This window comes from Phocoena phocoena, chromosome 13, assembly GCF_963924675.1.
Source record: "Phocoena phocoena chromosome 13, mPhoPho1.1, whole genome shotgun sequence".
NCBI lineage: Eukaryota > Metazoa > Chordata > Mammalia > Artiodactyla > Phocoenidae > Phocoena > Phocoena phocoena.
In genome coordinates, this window is record NC_089231.1 from 73,855,915 (window position 1) to 73,873,625 (window position 17,711).

At 42.5% G+C, this 17,711-nt stretch overlaps 1 protein-coding gene across 2 annotated transcripts in view; it reads right to left on the minus strand.

The window, feature by feature from the left end:
- Window positions 1-17,711, minus strand: part of RNF10 (ring finger protein 10) — a 30,949-nt gene that overhangs the window by 2,600 nt on the left and 10,638 nt on the right. Inside the window, exons 3-14 of one of the 2 annotated variants that reach the window (XM_065889569.1) lie at window positions 14,319-14,518; window positions 13,141-13,231; window positions 11,936-12,120; window positions 11,720-11,856; window positions 8,892-9,052; window positions 7,423-7,548; window positions 6,841-7,117; window positions 6,494-6,627; window positions 5,345-5,462; window positions 5,005-5,106; window positions 3,848-4,003; window positions 990-1,090 (exon numbers count right to left, since the gene is read on the minus strand). In XM_065889569.1, the coding sequence (XP_065745641.1) occupies window positions 990-1,090; window positions 3,848-4,003; window positions 5,005-5,106; window positions 5,345-5,462; window positions 6,494-6,627; window positions 6,841-7,117; window positions 7,423-7,548; window positions 8,892-9,052; window positions 11,720-11,856; window positions 11,936-12,120; window positions 13,141-13,231; window positions 14,319-14,518 (1,788 nt within the window). Of the gene's footprint in view, window positions 1-989; window positions 1,091-3,847; window positions 4,004-5,004; window positions 5,107-5,344; window positions 5,463-6,493; window positions 6,628-6,840; window positions 7,133-7,422; window positions 7,549-8,891; window positions 9,053-11,719; window positions 11,857-11,935; window positions 12,121-13,140; window positions 13,232-14,318; window positions 14,519-17,711 lie in introns of both variants that reach the window. The other variant, XM_065889568.1, reaches the window with a different exon arrangement.

The window sequence follows — 17,711 nt, forward strand, 5'->3', positions numbered from 1 at the left end:
AAAAGAGAGAGAGAGAAAAGCAAGCAAAATAGTAACAACTGGTAAATCTGGGTGAAGGGTATGAATGTTCATTATACTATTCTTTCAACTCTTTAAGTTTGAAGTTTTTCAAACTATAAAGTTGAAAAAAGCAATGGCAGTAAAACCTAGCTAAAAAAACAACTTAGGCATTGACCTAACTCCTAGGAGCCACTTGCTTATAACCTCTGAAACCTAGCAGTTCATTCTCAGGATTGCTCTCAATTATTTCATCCTCCTTGACTTCAAAGACTCTCCTCACCAAAGTTCAATTCCTGCTTACTCCTCAGCACAGACTGCCATCTGTCCGTGAGAAATACCCAGATCAACTAACTGCTCTAAAGAACTGTTAAGCTAACGATTCCAAACTAGCCCCAAAGAAGTGAACAATAACCTCCTACAAGGCTACTTGTCAAGCTGTCTGTCCATCTTCCTCAGTTATCTGAATACAGGAATGCTGAGTGTTTTGCTTGTTTTAAAGATTAATACTGATCTGACATCAAATCTCACTAGCCTAGTGTTGCCTCCAACCCAACTCCTCAAGAAAGCTGATTTGGCTACTTACAGGATAATCAAGACAACTTTCCCTTTCCCAAAGTGAAGAAGAATGGTTTATTATATGTAACAGATACCACTGAATCAGAGGTCCTAGAACCAGGGACCAGTTAAAATTGACTGACATATCCCCAGCCCCTAGAACAGTGCTCAGTATAAAAGTATCTACTGACGTGTTAAGTAATTAAAACTCCTGATTCTTCAACTACTCTTAGCCACTTTCCTTGGTAAGTCTATGGTAATATCTGATACTAACTCCATGACCTTCTGTCTTTAAAAAGCCTTCCATGGTTATTAGAGTCAGTGCAACATTAGCCTGTAAGTCTCCCCATCTCCAACAGAGGGATTTCCAGAAAGAACAAGCATCAGAGTTCATGTTAAATACCCTTGGGCTGCTTCAAAAGCAACGGGTTTACCTGGGCAAAGGAAGGGAAAGGAGAGTCTTCTTCCAGACTCCCAACGCAGAATGAAGAACTGCCCTGACTGGCCGTGGGTGACAGAGGGGTCAGCAGGAAGTCTGAAAGGGAACCAGAGACCTGATTATACAAGTCAAGTTCCAAAGAGTTAGTGTCCTGTTAATAAGAGAGAAGAAACAAACCCAGAATCGGGTCTGGATAATTACCAACCCTGCCTCAGAAAGCTAACTGTGGTCCTCTTTCAACTCTGCCATATGCTTATAAAACCAAGAACACGGCCTATTGTTCACATGAGTGGTCAGCATAGAGAAGTTTCATGGTTACAGGAACACTAGAAGGCACAGCAAAATCTATTCCCACGGTAAGAAAAATCCTCTCCACATCAGCCAGTTCTCAAGGCCTAGGTATCGGACTGTCAGAGAATGGTTTTATATGGATGAGAAAGCTCCAAGAAAAGATATAAAATGTAATCACGTCAGCCTTTATGTTCCCGCCAAAAGAAGTCTATGACCTGGGAATATTGTTAGAATCCAAAACACATACAGCAGCAAAATCCAGCAAGATGCAAGCTTTTCCCTGATACTCCCTAGGGAAATTAGTCTTTTCCATCCTTTCTGACCTAGGGTTCAACATTTCCCACAGATCAGTCTACCCACTGCCCTGATCACTGCTGGGAGGGAGAGGCCTATTCACTCTCCCAGCAGCAGGCCCTGCCATGGTCAGCCAGGGCTCTGTGGTACTTTTATTCCTAGGACCATCCAACTGCTCTTGCCTGAATACATTAAAGCCCAAATAACTTCAGAAAAGCTAGTATGTGAAAATGCAATCTTGTTATCACAGATGATGTAGTCAGCGTTTTGCCATGTTCCTCTAGTAGCTTTAGTAGTTCCTTTAGTAGCTCTCTTCTCATTATGAAGAGCTTAAGTGTTGTGCAGCCCTCAAGACCCAGATTCTAGTCCCAGTCCTTGCCACTAACCAAGTCCCTGCCTTGGTCTCAGGCTCCTAAATCTGCCAAGTGATGGGCATATGATCACAGGGGTCACCAAGAGTTTTAAATATTCTGATCTTGGACTTTTCATTGAAAATGCCTGACAAAAATAAATTTTAAGTATCAAAAACTATCTGCCAGGAAGATGAAGATCAGAAAAGACAGCTCTCTGAAATTACAGTAACTCCTTGTTTAATTTCATGACACATTAACACATTCTATATATAAGGAAAAACATTTTTAAAAGGCTAAAGGCCTATACCCTGAGAAAACCATAATTCAAAGAGAGTCATGTACCACAATGTTCACTGCAGCACTATTTACAATAGCCAGGACATGGAAGCAACCTAAGTGTCCATCGACAGGTGAATGATAAAGATGTGGCACATATATACAATGCAGTATTACTCAGACATAAAATGGAACGAAATTGAGTTATTTGTAGTGAGGTGGATGGACCTAGAGTCTGTCATACAGCGTGAAGTAAGTCAGAAAAACAAATACCGCATGCTAACACGTACATATGGAATCTAAATAATAAAATGGTTCTGATGAACCTAGGGGCAGGAGTGAAATAAAGACGCAGATGTAGAGAATGGACCTGAGGACAGGGGGAGGGGGAAGGGTAAGCTGGGACAAAGTGAGAGAGTGGCATGGACACATATACACTACCAAATGTAAAACAGCTAGTGGGGGGCTTCCCTGGTGGCGCAGTGGTTGAGAATCTGCCTGCCAATGCAGGGGACACGGGTTCGAACCCTGGTCTGGGAAGATCCCACATGCCACAGAGCAACTAGGCCCGTGAGCCACAACTACTGAGCCTGCGCGTCTGGAGCCTGTGCTCCACAACGAGAGGCCGCAGTAGTGAGAGGCCCGCGCACCGCGATAAAGAGTGGCCCCTGCTCGCCGCAACTAGAGAAAGCCCTCGCACAGAAACGAAGACCCAACACAGCCAAAAATAATAAATAAATTAAAAAAAAAACAGCTGGTGGGAAGCAGCTGCATAGCACAGGGAGATCAGCTCGGTGCTTTGTGACCAACTAGAGGGGTGAGATAGGGAGGGTGGGAGGGAGATGCAAGAGGGAGGGGATATGGGGATATACGTATGCATATAGCTGATTCACTTTGTTATACAGCAGAGACTAACACAACATTGTAAAGCAATTATACACCAATAAAGATGCTAAAAAAAAAAAAAAAAAAAAAGGCTGAAGGCCTCTCAATCCTGACCTTACTCCCTAGAGTGGAACACTGTTACCGGTCTGGAACACAATCATCCCAGTATTTTTCTATACATTTAGACATATAAACCCATATTGAAATGCTTTGTGTGGCTTTTTTAACCCAAAAATGGTGTCATGTTTTGTCTTGTTCTACAACTTCCTTTTATCTTAAAGGTCTATCTATTAGTTCAGGAAGAGAGTTATTTCCTTTTTCAGTAGGTGTAAAGAATTTCATAGTAAAAATGCTGTAATTTAGCCATTTCCCTACCAGTATACTTTAGGCTGTTTTCTCTCCGTATCATAAATAAGATGACATAAATAAAGATGTTCACACAAACAGGGGGAGTATCTTTAAGGTAGAAACTAGAAATAAAACAGTTGGGTTGTAGAGAAGAATCTAGGTTTAACCATCCTGCTGTATGAGCTGCCTGAGGTTTTTAGAAGCTAAGTCGGTACAGCCAATGGAAAAGTGAATCAAATGGTAGCAATTTGATGGATCTCAGGAATCTATTAACTACCCAAGTAAGGTTAGTCCCATAAAGACCCCCACCATGCCAAGATCACAGTTGTAAATTCAGACACTAGGGCTTTGCTTAAGGTCTGTGGCTGGTGGTCAACTTGATTCTTTAAATCCCAACTCTATTTACCTGCTTGGGAACCTGGACTTCTGCTAAGAGAAGAAAGGGAGAGAGCCCCATGGCCCTCGGTGCTGGTAGGACCCAAAGCAGAATCAGAGGAGCAGGTATAGGAATTGAAGGCAGGAAACTGCTGTAGATTCTCTAAGGGAATGTGGACTTCTGGGTCTGCAAAGCAAAGACGAGAATGGTAGGCCCACATACAGAATCCCTCAAATCTTTTCCAACAGTTGTGGACAGTCAATATGAATCCCCCAGGGGTCTGAATGATGGAGACAGAGCTTTAAAACCCAAATTTATAGTAACTGTCACTTTATGTCTTTGTTTTAGTATAAAAGCCTTGCTCTAACTCTTCTTGGTTGAAGCTAGGTGATAAACCTGGGGGTTAATTATAATACTCTGTATACTTGTGTTTGAATATTTCCATAATAAAAAATTAAAACAAAAAAGCCTTTGTTCCTGAAACATCACTTTTCTCAACTATTCAGGACTTGTGCTTTAAACAGCTACATAACACTGGTATGCCAGCTATACACTTATCCCAGTTGAAGAAGTAAAATTTATGTTTACCATACCACATGGAGTCAAAGTAGTTAAGTCCTTTCCCTAGCCAAGGACTCAATTCCTTGTTTTCAGGTTAACTAGACCCTTATGTCACACAATCCTTGGTTCAGTGAAGCTTATGTTTAAGAACCAGATCAAAAGATTCTACTTACTGGTATTAAGGAGCTCAAATCTAATTTCCTGCACCTATTTCCTAGTTTGTCAATAGGTCTCTACTATTTCAGACTCTCCTGGTAGACTTGCTACGTATAGATGTCTCCAGAGTCAAAGGTGAGGCCAACAATGTATCCAGAGAGCACAGGGCCAGTTATCCCCAACATGCAGCAGATCTCCAATTCCCTTCCCACGCCCACCCAGGGTTTTTTCACCCACTATGCCAAGGATGAACTTACTATGTGCTATGCACTTTGACCATCAACTCGTTAATTCTCATGTAAGCCTACAAGTAAGGAGGTACTCTCACAACTCACATTTAAGAGCTGAAGAAAGCAAGTGGCAGACCTGACATACGACCTAAACAGTCTGGCCCCTGGGCCCAGGCACGGGATCTCTGTACAATGATACACAGTTGTGCTCATCATTGAGATTAGAGTTCTTGAACTTACACTTGCCCTGCTTCTTGTTCTCCTCCATCTCAATCCGGCGCTCTCGGCGACGTTCCTCCCGGGCCTTCTTCTGGCGCTGCCGCTTCCTCTTCTCAATATCATCTGCGGGTTGGTGAGGTTGTGAGGAGGCAGATGCAGGACAACCTGGCCATTAACTCCTCCCACTTGGCTAGTAGCTAAGGGCACACGAGTGGGCCCAGCTGGATTGGATGAACGGATGGAGCGCATGAGGAGGTTCTGAGACTCATGACAAAAGCTCCTTACTTCCTCTTGTGGGTTTCTAGTCACAAAAATCCCTAAACTCCACTAAAAAGGGAAGCAAAGTAGGGGGCATTCTCACCTGAGAATATCTCTAGGGTTTCCTTAGAGACCAGAGGAGGCTGCAGAGCCAGTTCACAGATGCTGAACTCGCAGGTGAGCGGCAAGTGAGAGAGGTATCTATGACGCTGTCGCACATCCTACAAGGGAAAAGGGACCGATGCTCAACTAAGACCAGGCCTAACTCTAAGAGCAGAGGTTCCCACCCCAGATATCAGGCAGTACACCACACCCTCTCAGATGGCAATGGGGCTCAAAGAGTTAGTGCTCAAGTTATCAGCTTTTGAAAAGCTGAACAGAAATTGTCAATTAACCTACCGTAAGGTAGAATAAGCAACCAAAAGTAGTTTTTTGGTTTGTGCTGCAATGAATGAATCGAGGCTGGTAATGAATGACCTAAAGCTGATCAGCTGTTTCAGCTTTTCTGGGGGTCCACAACAACCAGGGGAGAATAAGGAAGGTAAGAGTTATTTACTGGAAAAAATCTGGGAACCACTGACTGAATTAATGATAACTGGGGAACCACTGACTGAATTAATGATAACTGGGAAGGCAGATAAAGCAGGTTTCCCTACTGAGCAAAGCTTGGCCTAAAATAATAAAAAATGAAGGTCATTAATTTAATTTTCTTTTAATTCTTTTTCTGCATGTTTGATGGAAAGTTCACAGTACTTAAAAAATCTCTAAATTTAAGGCTTTTAACAAATTTGTGATCAATACAACTGTAACTCTCAAAAAGCAAATATTCACATACGTAAATTATCAGACACTAATTCATAGGTAGCTGCTAAACCAAAAATTCATAACGAGCTTGTGTAAGCTACCTTAAAGCCTCCAAGGACTTTGTTTTCTTGCCATTTTCTCCCAAGCAATAAGGAGAAACAAAAACAAATTCATCTCTGAAAGTAGGAGACATCTCTATTCCCAAACCACAATAAATGAACCTGTGATACAGGGAGCAGTAGTGAGTGACCTAACAGAACCCCGGCACAGTGGGGGAGGGTCATTTAACTTTTTAAAAATTCACAGGCACCATCACTAACAAAAAGACTTAAAACCTTTCAAGACTAAAGACCTTGAAAGTTTGTGAACTTGGTTCAGCGAGGCCCACCACAAAGAGACTAGGTTAATGCCGCTTCCTGCCCCTCCACCTCGCAACGCAGGCCCTTACCTCAGACATGGAATACCCAGCAATCTCCACCACCGTGGCTGAGATCTTCTCAGGGCTCTGTTCCAAGCTGCCATACTCCCGCACGAGGCAGCGCACATTCACGGGGTGCAGGAACATGTGCTGCCCATCCTCCGCTGAAGACAAGTGGTCTATCACACAATACTCTTGGCCAGTCCTCAAGTCAGGCCCTCCTTATCCCAGGCCCGACTCTCCCTCCCCAAGCTGAAAGGCACAACAGACCCCATCTGCCCAGGAGCTAGCGGCAATACCTCCCTCTGCTCAGAGAGCCAGCTCACGTCTCTGAATCATTAAGCAGCAACCCAGCCCTCCTCCTCAGGGACACTCACCTTGGTAAAAGTAGTAACAAGGAGAGCTGCTCAGGTGTGTGATGCTTGGCTTGGTGACGGGTTCCTGCTGGCTGGACTCGGTACAAATGGTCCCCTCTCCAAGATTGTCTTCTGCTAACTCCAAGTCCTCACAGGCCTCTGACGACCCCTCAGGCTCTGGTTCAGAAACTGCTTCCTCTTCCTCTACCAGAGGGAGAGCAAGAGGACGAGGAGGAGAGCCAAGAGAACAAACTTCTGTGGTCTCTTCATCAAAAGCAGACAGATACTCCAGCATGCCCTGTTGGGACAAACTGTAGGTCACAGAAAGAACATGTGGCAAAGGCAGGCACAGGAACCAAGCTCTCTTGAGGTTTACCTTAGCTGTCACGTTCACTGATTTAACATCACTGGGGAAAGAACACACATAGAAAAAGCACATTGGAAAAATTTTTAAATAAATAAATTAATTAATTTAAAAGCACATAGGAAATACTCATAGTTCCCTCTTACCCCCAAAAAGTTCAGACCTCACAACAGGGCCTAACAGCTGAAGAGCAGCACCTGAGGAATGGCAGCCATTTAGTCTGTAACTGGGACACTAACCTTCCTGGGTTGAAAAACGGACTCCTTCGCCAAGGGAGCCATCAGCACCAGTTGTTCCAGAGCAGCCACGACACCAGCGACCTCCCTGCTGCTTTCAGCCAATCCTGACAGAGCCTCTTCCCGAGTCTAGAGCACCAGAGAGAAAACCAGAAACATACTTAGTTTGAAGGGCCAAATCTTACAATGGCCTTTCTCAACAGGAGCAAAAGTTAAAAGGCAAAAAGGAAGAGTCTAAGTACTTAAAATTCTCAATCTTTAAGGGAAGCAGGAAGCAAAAACACCTAGTACTCAAATGGGATGGCACTCTGCTTAGCATCTCTGACAAAGATAACGACAACACTACAAAAAAGCTTCCTGAACAGAAATCCCAGGACACAGAACTAGTCTTGTAGTTTTTACGAGCGAAGCTTTGAGAGAGCCCCAGTGCAGGAGACAAAGAGTCTGGGCAACCCCCACCTCAACCCGGATAGCTCTACTTCTAGGCAGCTTTTCTTCTCCCTGAAATGCATTTGAACAAATGCTCTGCACTACAGAAAGAAACTTAGAAATACTGGGTTGGCCAAAAAGTTCGTTCGGGTTTTTCGTAAGACATGACAAAAACCCAAACGAACTTTTTGGCCAGCCCAATACACAGAACGCTGCCCAAAGAGGACTTATGAGTCAGACAGATAGAAATTCAAATACCAGCTTCACCTCTTATTGGTTATGTAAGTTCACCTCATATATATTGGTTCACCTCAAGTAAAGTATCTAACTCATGATTCCATCTCCTCATCCATGAAAGGGGATACTTGTTCTATCACACCAGGTTATGGAGCTTAAGTGAGATAAAAGTAACACAGCCCCTTTCATGGGGGCTTTCATTGTTCTAATATAGATCAGTGATTCTCAAAATGTGATCTGGGGATGAGCAGCATCAGAACCACCCTGGAACTTGTGATAATGCAAGTTATTAAGCTTACTGAGCCTAGACCTACTGAATCAGTCTCTCAGGATGGAACACAACAACCAGTGATTCTGAGGCTTGTTCAAGTTTAAGAATCTCTATTGTAGACGAAACAGGACATAAGGGATTCTATATTTGGATAATTCTTGCTGCTCCAAAATCCTCAGCACGCATTGCTAGAGCCCGCTGGAGAGGCCATAGTAATTTCTCCACAATGTCCCTCAAATAAAACATCTCCAAAAATAAATCCAAATGTTTTCCTAAAGAACAAAAAAACCCACCTTGCTTAATTAAGAACACAGCTAATCTAGAAACTCAAGGGTCTCAGTTATAAGATCACCTTGACTTGTTCCTTTCAGCTCCAGAGAGCAGTTTAAAAATCCCTAGGTCAACCCCTTCCCCTCCTATCACCAAAGCCCAGAGCAAACCTACTTTTTTAGCCATTCCCCGCTTGTAATCTTAAATGTGGGGCTGAAGTAACTAATCCCCACCATCCCATCCCATTTCCAGTGCATCATCTCACCTTGAGCTCCTGGATAGCTGCCTCAATAAAGCAGGACTCGGGAGTGTGCTTCTCCTCTGCCAGCTGCTGCTCTAGTGCTGCTTTCTCTTCCTGAACCACCCGGTGCAGCACCTGCTCCTTCGAGGCCAGCAGCAATTTGGAGTACTGGCTGTGCTGTTCATCTACAAGAAAGCCAACAAGATGACAGAAACGCGGGACTTCCCTGGTGGCGCAGTGGTTAAGAATCCGCCTGCCAATGCAGGGGACACGGGTTCTATCCCTGCTCCAGGAAGATCCCACATTCCACAGAGCAACTAAGCCCTTGCGCCACAACTATTGAAGCCTGTACACTCTAGGGCCCCTGTGCAACAACTACTGAGCTCGAGTGCTGCAACTACTGAAGCCCGCAAGCCTAGAGGCCGTGCTCTGCAATGAGAAGCCACCGCAATGAGAAGCCCGCGCACCGCAACGAAGAGTAGCCCCCACTCGCTGCAACTAGAGAAAGCCCGCGCACAGCAACAAAGACCCAATGCAGCCAAAAAAAAAAAAAAGCTCACGGCTGTGTGACTAAATAGGAACTTTCATACACAGTTTTTTTCCTAAAGTGAAAACGGACTGATTTAGCATGTTTTCCTTAAAAAATTTTAGCAATGACCTTAATATAAGGTTTGTAACTCTGACCCCATAACACAAGAAAGCTATCCTAAAAACCAAAGATGTAGTCAAAAAATTAATGCTCAGAACTCCCTGGCGGTCCAGTGGTTAGGACTCCACACTTTCACTGCTGAGGGTCTGGGTTCAATCCCTGATTGGGGAACTAAGATCCCACAAGCAGTGAGTTGCAGCCAAAAAGAAACCAAAAAACTGAAAAAACAATGTTCATTAATTATAGCATTATCTTTAGTATTAGAAAAGCTGTAACCAACTAGTAAGTCCAATAAAGGAAGTTAATGATATGATGGTATATTCATTAAAGAGAATTCTGCAGACATTAAAAATGCTTTTCTAAGAAGGAGGAATTTAGTGACACGGAGAAATAGCCACATTACATGGGGAAAGAAAAGATGCCAAAGAAGAAAACAATCCCAATCTCACAAAAACATACACGCATAGAAGAAAACTGTACAATTAGCATTTGGGGGGTACCTCTGGATAAAAGGATCATGGATGATTTATTTCCTTTATTTGCCTCCCCCAGATTTTGTGGACTTTAAAATGTAATACACAGATCTATCTCATTTTTACCTTCTGTATCGTGTTCGACAGCATGATATACTCTAATGAAAGTTTCTTGTGGAACATTTAGGTTATTGTCAATTTCTATTACACTGTAACAAAAATATCCTTATACATGCTCCTTGGTACAAATGACTTCTTTATGATATTTAAGTATAAATGCTGAATCAAAGGTTGTGCATATTTTAAATACTACCAAATCCACCCCCCCCCACCCACACACACACAAAAGGCTGTATCGATTTAAACCCCTACGAAGAACAAGAGTACCTAATTCCCCACCCCTGCCAAAACCCAGTACGGGCATACCTCAGAGATATGCCTGTTTGGTTCCACTGCAATAAAGTGAGCATCACAATCAAGTGGATCACAAATTTTTTGGTTTTCCAGTGCATATAAAAGTTTTGTTTACACTATTCTGTAGTCTATTAAGTGTGCAATAGCACTATGTCTAAACTATGTAGATATCTTAATTTAAAAAATACTTTATTGCTAAAAAATGCTAACCATCATCCGACAACAGCAGGGTTGCCACAAACGTCCAATCTGTTAAAAAAAAAAAAAAAAAAAAAAAAACCTCTGTATCTGTGGAGCACAAAACGAGGTATGCCTGTATTTGCCTCATCGTGTGCGCGCATGAGAGTGACTATGACAGGCATTTTGATTTGCATAACTCTAGGCAAAGTTAAACCTCTGTGGATACTTGGAGTTATTCAGATATCTTTTTCCTGGAAATGCTTTGCCAGATGCTTAGCCTATTCTACTAGACTGTTCATCTAATTTATAGAACACCTGTATGTTCTGGACATTAATCTGTATTTTAAATGTGTAAATCTTCCCCTAAGTTTATTTATCACCTGTTGACTCTGAGGAGTCTTGCTGGATTTTATTCTTATAAAATCAAATTCATCAATCTTTTTCTTTTATAGCATCTATGGTTTCAGCCTGGTTCAAAATTCCATCCAGGTAAAAAACCTGAGGATTTATAAAGATATTTTCCTGTATTTTCTTTTAAAAGCTTTGGATTTCGTTACATTTAATTCTTCAATCCATCAGAAATTGATTTTTATGAATAGTATGAGATAGAGATCTAATTTCATTTTTTCCATAAGAGTCAACTGTTTCAATACTGTTTATTGAAAAATCTCTTTTGCCCAGAAATTGAAATGCCACTTTAATTCAATGCTCATTTCCATGTGGAATACAGAGAATACAACCTCTTGCACTTCCCCCACTGTAAGCACTGCCCACACTCTAGATCCGAACTGCCTGGCCACCAGTCTGTCTCTTCTATTAGACACCGAGTTCCTTGATGACAGGTGCCAAGACTGGCTGACTGTGGAATCCCCAAAACCTGGGCACAGAGCCAGACACTATTCAACAAAGCTTTATATGTACTTTAATTTTTCATTTTACAACTGAACCAAATTGAAACCAAGAATGAAACCACTTTCTGCAAACTCCACCCCAACCTACTGGAACACTATGACTAATTTGGAAATGCTAGAAATGGCTTGCTGAAAGGCTAAATCTCTGACAGTAGAAAGATATATTCAAGGAACCTTAAAGGGTATACACCCACCATTATCTGCCCCCAAATTAACCGAACTTACCTCCAAGATGAATAGGATGTTCTACATTCATCCATTTGGATTTGGGCAAGGCCACCAACACCCCTTTCTCCCTCTTCATCAGCTGCATTGTAATGGTATCACCAACAACATATTGATGCGATTCTGTGGCAACAACACTGTAACATGGACATTTATATGTAGCAGGGCAAGGAGTTAGCAGACCGGGATCTAATCTAGTAAATATCTCCATCTTACCTCTTGAGATCCTTCTTATGCACAGAACTGTAACAGATGGGACATTTACTCCAGGTCTTCTCGCTCAATGAAAGATAGTGCAGGATGCATGCCCAGCAGAAGATGTGTCCACAACGGGTTATCTTGGCTGCAGTAGGTGGATACAGGCATATTGGGCAAGATGGCACTTCATGGCTACAAATGCGCTGAAACAAAATGCCACCACAAGTTAAACTACTTTCAGAAATGACTACGGATTATCAAAGTTAAAGTCTCTCCTCTTCCATCCCCATCCCTATACAACTCTAACAACACATCTTCACAAAACTGTTCAACAGTGCAGGTATATGTACAATAGCACTTCAAGCAAATCATAAAGGAAACAGTAATAATAGTTTAATATACTAAAACAGCTATACAACAGGTATTTTGGGGGTTCTACATCAAAGGGAAAAAATGACAAATCAATAATGATCCCACTTACAAAAAAAGATTTATATGTACGCATACATAAAGGCACAAAAAGGTTCTAGAAGTGATGTACCGGTAATTTCCAAAAGAGGAGTCAATGAGACTTCCACTTTATACTGTACATCTCTACTTTTTTTTTTAAACCAATGCATATAAAACCTAAGTTTCATAGACCTTCTATGTCATTTTCAGATGATTTTATGAATTTTCACAGTAATGGGAGTCCAGGCTTTGGGTCCATCATTTTGAAACTACATCATATAACCTGGGAGTGACAAGGGGACACCCAGAGCCCAAAACAGAGAAGAGAAAACAAACACAGCAGTAGCTTGGACAGAAGTACAGCTGTGTAGCTCATTTCACCTATCACAAGGCCAAGGCCTAATCTGATACTGATTACTACAAATGGCTACCAATGAAGCAGTGTCCATGTAATGAGTCCATCCTGGGTCAGGAGGGTAACCAGAGTTCTCATATTCCTCTGATTACTTCTTCCCAGAAGAGAAGAGGTAGTAGACAGGACTGCTTTTGCCCTACAGATCAGAGCCCTCCAACACCCAGTCCTGCAGGCCAGAGCCAATTAGCACAAAATGAACTCCAGAAGAAATCAGGACTGATCTCTGGAAAATGTCTACACTAAGGCCAGGCACAAAGTGGGATCAGCAGTAAACCCAGACAAAAGCTGCTGTCACCACGGTCCCTTTCTTTAGTTCTCTCTCCCACTAACAGGTTATAAGCTTAGCTGAGCTACTCACCACTTGTTCCACAAAGTCCCAGCTGACTAAGGTATCAGGATCAGCAAAATGAACTGTGTAGTCTTGGTCTTCAGACACCACAAACTGGCAGCTAAAAATAGGGAGAGACAAGTAAAAGGCACTGTCAGAATCTACCAACAAGCCTTCAGCAGAAATTCATCATCTCTTTACTTAGAAATCAAATGCAGGCCATTAGTAGCCATGCTTTGTGAAGCACTAAACTAGGACTTCAGCCTCAGTTCCAAGTCCTGGCTCTGGAAGGAATCCAAAGACTCAGCGGGTAGGAGTCTACCATGAACTCTTGTTTCTTCTGCTTCCAGGCCCAGCCAAGCTGCCTGCAGGCCCTCCTCTGAACTAAAATTAACCCAGACTGTGGCTCCATCAACCAGAAGGGAAGCCAGATCTCCTCCCTCACCCCCAGAAACCACTAGTCTTCAAGGCAGTAGAAAAAACTGTCCCCACTCAATCTTTTGAGTACTAGCTTTTTGGTTATTTTGGCCACGCCACACGGCTTAGGGGATTCTCAGTTCCCTGACCAGGGATCGAACCCAGACCACAGCAGTGAAAGCCTGGAATCCTAACCACTAGGCCACCAGGCAACTCCCACCAGTTTATATAAAGTACTAAATGGTTACTTCAGTCTAGATCCAAGGTCAAACCTTACATTATAACTAATGCCACACAAAAGGAAACAAAAGAGAATCAGTATTTGAGCAAATGTATGCCAAGCACTCCAACTTGGCACTCAATTCTCCTTTAAGTAATTTCTCCTCCTTTACAGAGGAAAAGCTGAATCTCAAAGTGGTTAGGTAAGTTACCCAAGGTCGAAGGCCAAAATAAGATTCCAATCTGGATTCAATTCCAAAGCAAACACTTTTACTACCTCATCATGATACTAAAGCATTATTTAATTTTAGCATTTATTTAATAAGCTAAATAAATTTATTATCTTCTTTTGAGCACCAAGAACATCCACTTGAAACACATCTGTGTTTTCAAAATGAGGTGAGACAGAGAGAGACAGAGACAGAGAGACAGAGACAGAGACAGAGAGAATGAGAGAATGAGAATCAACTCTGTTTCCGCCTCTCTCCCACAGTAGTTTAAAAGAAGCCTCTTTGCAGCACAAATGCCCAAAGGCTCAACTTCACTTCCCTCTTAAGAGTAACCATACTCACTTGGCTTGTAAAAACAATTCCTTGTTAAAAGGCTTATGCCCCCATTTGTTCCTTTTTCCCCAGCTGCCATGTCCACTGCCTTCAAAATGACCTGCCTGGCCACGGGGTTCAAAAGTGAAATTCAACAAGTGATTCAGGTTGATCTTCTTCGGACCAGAGAACTGGGCAGGGCTAAACTCTGCCCGCTGAGCCTCTGCTACCTAGAGAGAATGAGAATAAATCAGAGGATTTTAGATTAGGATGACACTTGCTAAATGACAGCAGAAACCTGCACAACCCCTCCTTCTACACGGCTTAAAATATTAACTAAATAAAACACAGGCTTATATTTAGTAAACAATTTTCCTAGGACGGGGTAATGCAAAAGTCTACCTAAGATCTAGATGGGAGTGGAAAAAGAGAAAAAGAGCCTCTAACATACAATTACTTATAAACTATTTAGTCTGCCCTAAGTGGCAATTAACCATTAAATGACAAAACCCAGCATGAACTCCTCTATCTTGAAGCACAAAGATTTACTTACTGGATTAATCTTTCCACAGTCCCATAAGACTCCTACACCTTCACTCTTGTTAGCTACTTGCTCTCTGGTTTGTTTCTGGTCAAAATGAATCTGTGGAACTATACTCTGGAGGCGGCCTGCAGGCAGCTACTAACTGCCATAGGCTTCAGGATCCTGCCAGAGACCTCCTGTCTAAGACACACACTGCTATTCATTGTTAATTAAAACTGACAGAATTAGAACATGTAGGCAGACTAGCTGTGTCCAGAAATAAATCCAATCAGCACATTCAGAAACAGCTTAGAAAGTGATAAGAAACCACGTATGAGAAATACCATTGCACACAGATGGAAGATTTACTGTGTGGAGCTTTTGTGGTCCTCCTAACGTTCCCAAATTGAAATTATACAGGTACCTGCTATAAGTCAGCTAGTCCATTTTCTAATCCCACTTTCCCATTTAATGTCATAGGCACTTGGCCCTGTCACTAAATACTAGTGAACAGTCACTTTTTTTTGGTAAGCCAGTTTTACTTTTACTTTTTTTTTAAGATTTTTTTTGATGTGGACCTTTTTTTTTTTTTAAGTCTTTATTGAATTTATTACAATATTCCTTCTTTTTTATGTTTTGGTTCTTTGGCTGTGAGGCATGTGGGATCTTAGCTCCCCAACCAGGGATCGAACTGCGCCTCCTGCATTGGAAGGCGAAGTCTTTAACCACTGGACCACCAGGGAAGTCCCTGAAGAGTCACTTTAAATAGCTATATACCATTATATTACGATAGGTATACTATAATGCCTTAGTGTAGGACAGATTGTTCATGGCTTTTCCATCATTAACAAAATAATGCTATGATAAACACAGTTGACAGACCTTTGTGCACAAACATTTGAGCACCTACAATTATTTCTTTTGAATGTAGAGTAGGAATTACTGAGTCAAAGGAAATGCAAATTTAAGGCTTTTGCTGCTTGTTAGTAAAGTCAAATTTAGAGTTTAATAAGCAGCACTTGCATATACACGATAAAGAAATCTAAAGAGTACAAAAAAGCGGACTTCCCTGGACGTCATGTGGTTGAGGCTCCGCGCTTCCACTGCAGGGGAGGCGGGTTCAATCCCTGGTCGATCGGGGAACTGGGATCCCGCATGCCTCGCGGTGAGGGCAAAAAGAGTACAAAAAGGGATACAGCCAAAGATACCTTCTATTCCAGAGGCAACCAATATACCCTCTGAGATATTCTATGAATACGGAATCAGAGTATATGATCTTTATGATTAAATACAGTGGCATATCACAGAGTTAGGCAATCTCCTTTTATCTTAACAGATCTTGGGAGACACCTCCCCCTCACTGTTTATGTAACTCACCAGAGGAAGCCCAAGACTTCCAGGTCATCCCTTATCTCTCACCCGCTAGACTCTCATCTCCATACGGCTCTGCCTCCCCTAATCAGTCTTCCACTCTAATGCCCCAAACTCAGATAAGAGCTCATGTTCACTCAACAAAATCTCCCACATTCTCAACCTTCTACCTTCATCTTTTTACCACTAACGGCCCACTGTCTCTAATACTGCCTATCATAATTCCTGATTACACTTCCAACACGTTCACCTCTCAGTTCCTTGACTTCCTCTCCTCCAATCAGCTTGCCCTCCACTCTACCTCTGCCACCCACTGCCATGGGCATACCATCTAGAGCTGTGCTGTCAAAACAAAGCAGCCACTACTATCCAGATATGATGGCTACTGAGCACTTGAAATGTGGCCAGTACCACATCATGAAATAGCATTTTAGCTATATTGGATTAAATATATTAACATTAATTTCGTCGTTTTTACTTGTTTACTGTGGCAACTAGAAAACTTTAAGTTACATATTTGGCTTGCCATTTCTATCTTAGCATTTCTACTGGATGGCACTGCTCTACAGTCTAGACCACAGTGGGAATAACTGCACCTCTTCCACCATCTTAATTTTGAGCACCCTACCAGCAACTCACTCCTTTCTCAGCTTGTTTCCGTTAGTTCTGATTCTAACAACTTTTCACCTCCACTGGGATCTCCAGTGATCCAACACCCTCCCCCCAAATTTTCTTTCCTTATTTGGCTCTGATCCTATTCCATTGCCCTCTTCTCTTTATCAGCTGTACTCACCGGGCAAAACTTTCCCAATTAATCCACAGCATCAGAGCAAGTAAACATGGCTAAAGAACACAACCACACCATACCAATCAGCCTCACTAAAGTAGACCTTTCTGCGGCCCAGCGGTCATACTGCAATCCTATTACGCTTCTGTGCTCCACAGATTCCCCCAGACACCCAGACAAATCCTCCAGTCCTCTGGTTTCCAAACCTCCTCTCTTGGCTCACCTTTTACACTTCACTGAGACAGTAAGAACAATCAGAAAAGAACTCCAACGTGCTCCTAGTCTGCCTTCCTCTTGTTACTGTGGATGAACTGGCAAAGCTCCTAAGCCAACTCCTCCACCTGTGCGCTAGACCCCAACTCCTCAGGAACTCAAGGACACTTCTAGTAATTCTCTCTCTCCTCTGCATCACATTTTCCCTCTTACCAGAACAATCCCATTAGCAGAAATATGCTGCATTTCTCTAAGCTTAAAATCTCTCTTGACCTCACATTCCCCTCAAGCTACTGCCTCACCTCTCTGGTCCCCTGTAAGAGCAAAACCACTAGAAAATAACTATCTAAACTTGCTGTTTCTTCTTCATATCCTCTCTAAAGCTATGCCAATCAGGTTTTTGTCCTCACCACTCCACCAAAGCAGCACAAGGCCAAAAACCTAAACTACCTTCCCATTTCCAAATCTAATGGTCAACTTTCCATCCGAATCTTCTTACCCAGCCTAGCAGGAGCACAGGACAAAACAA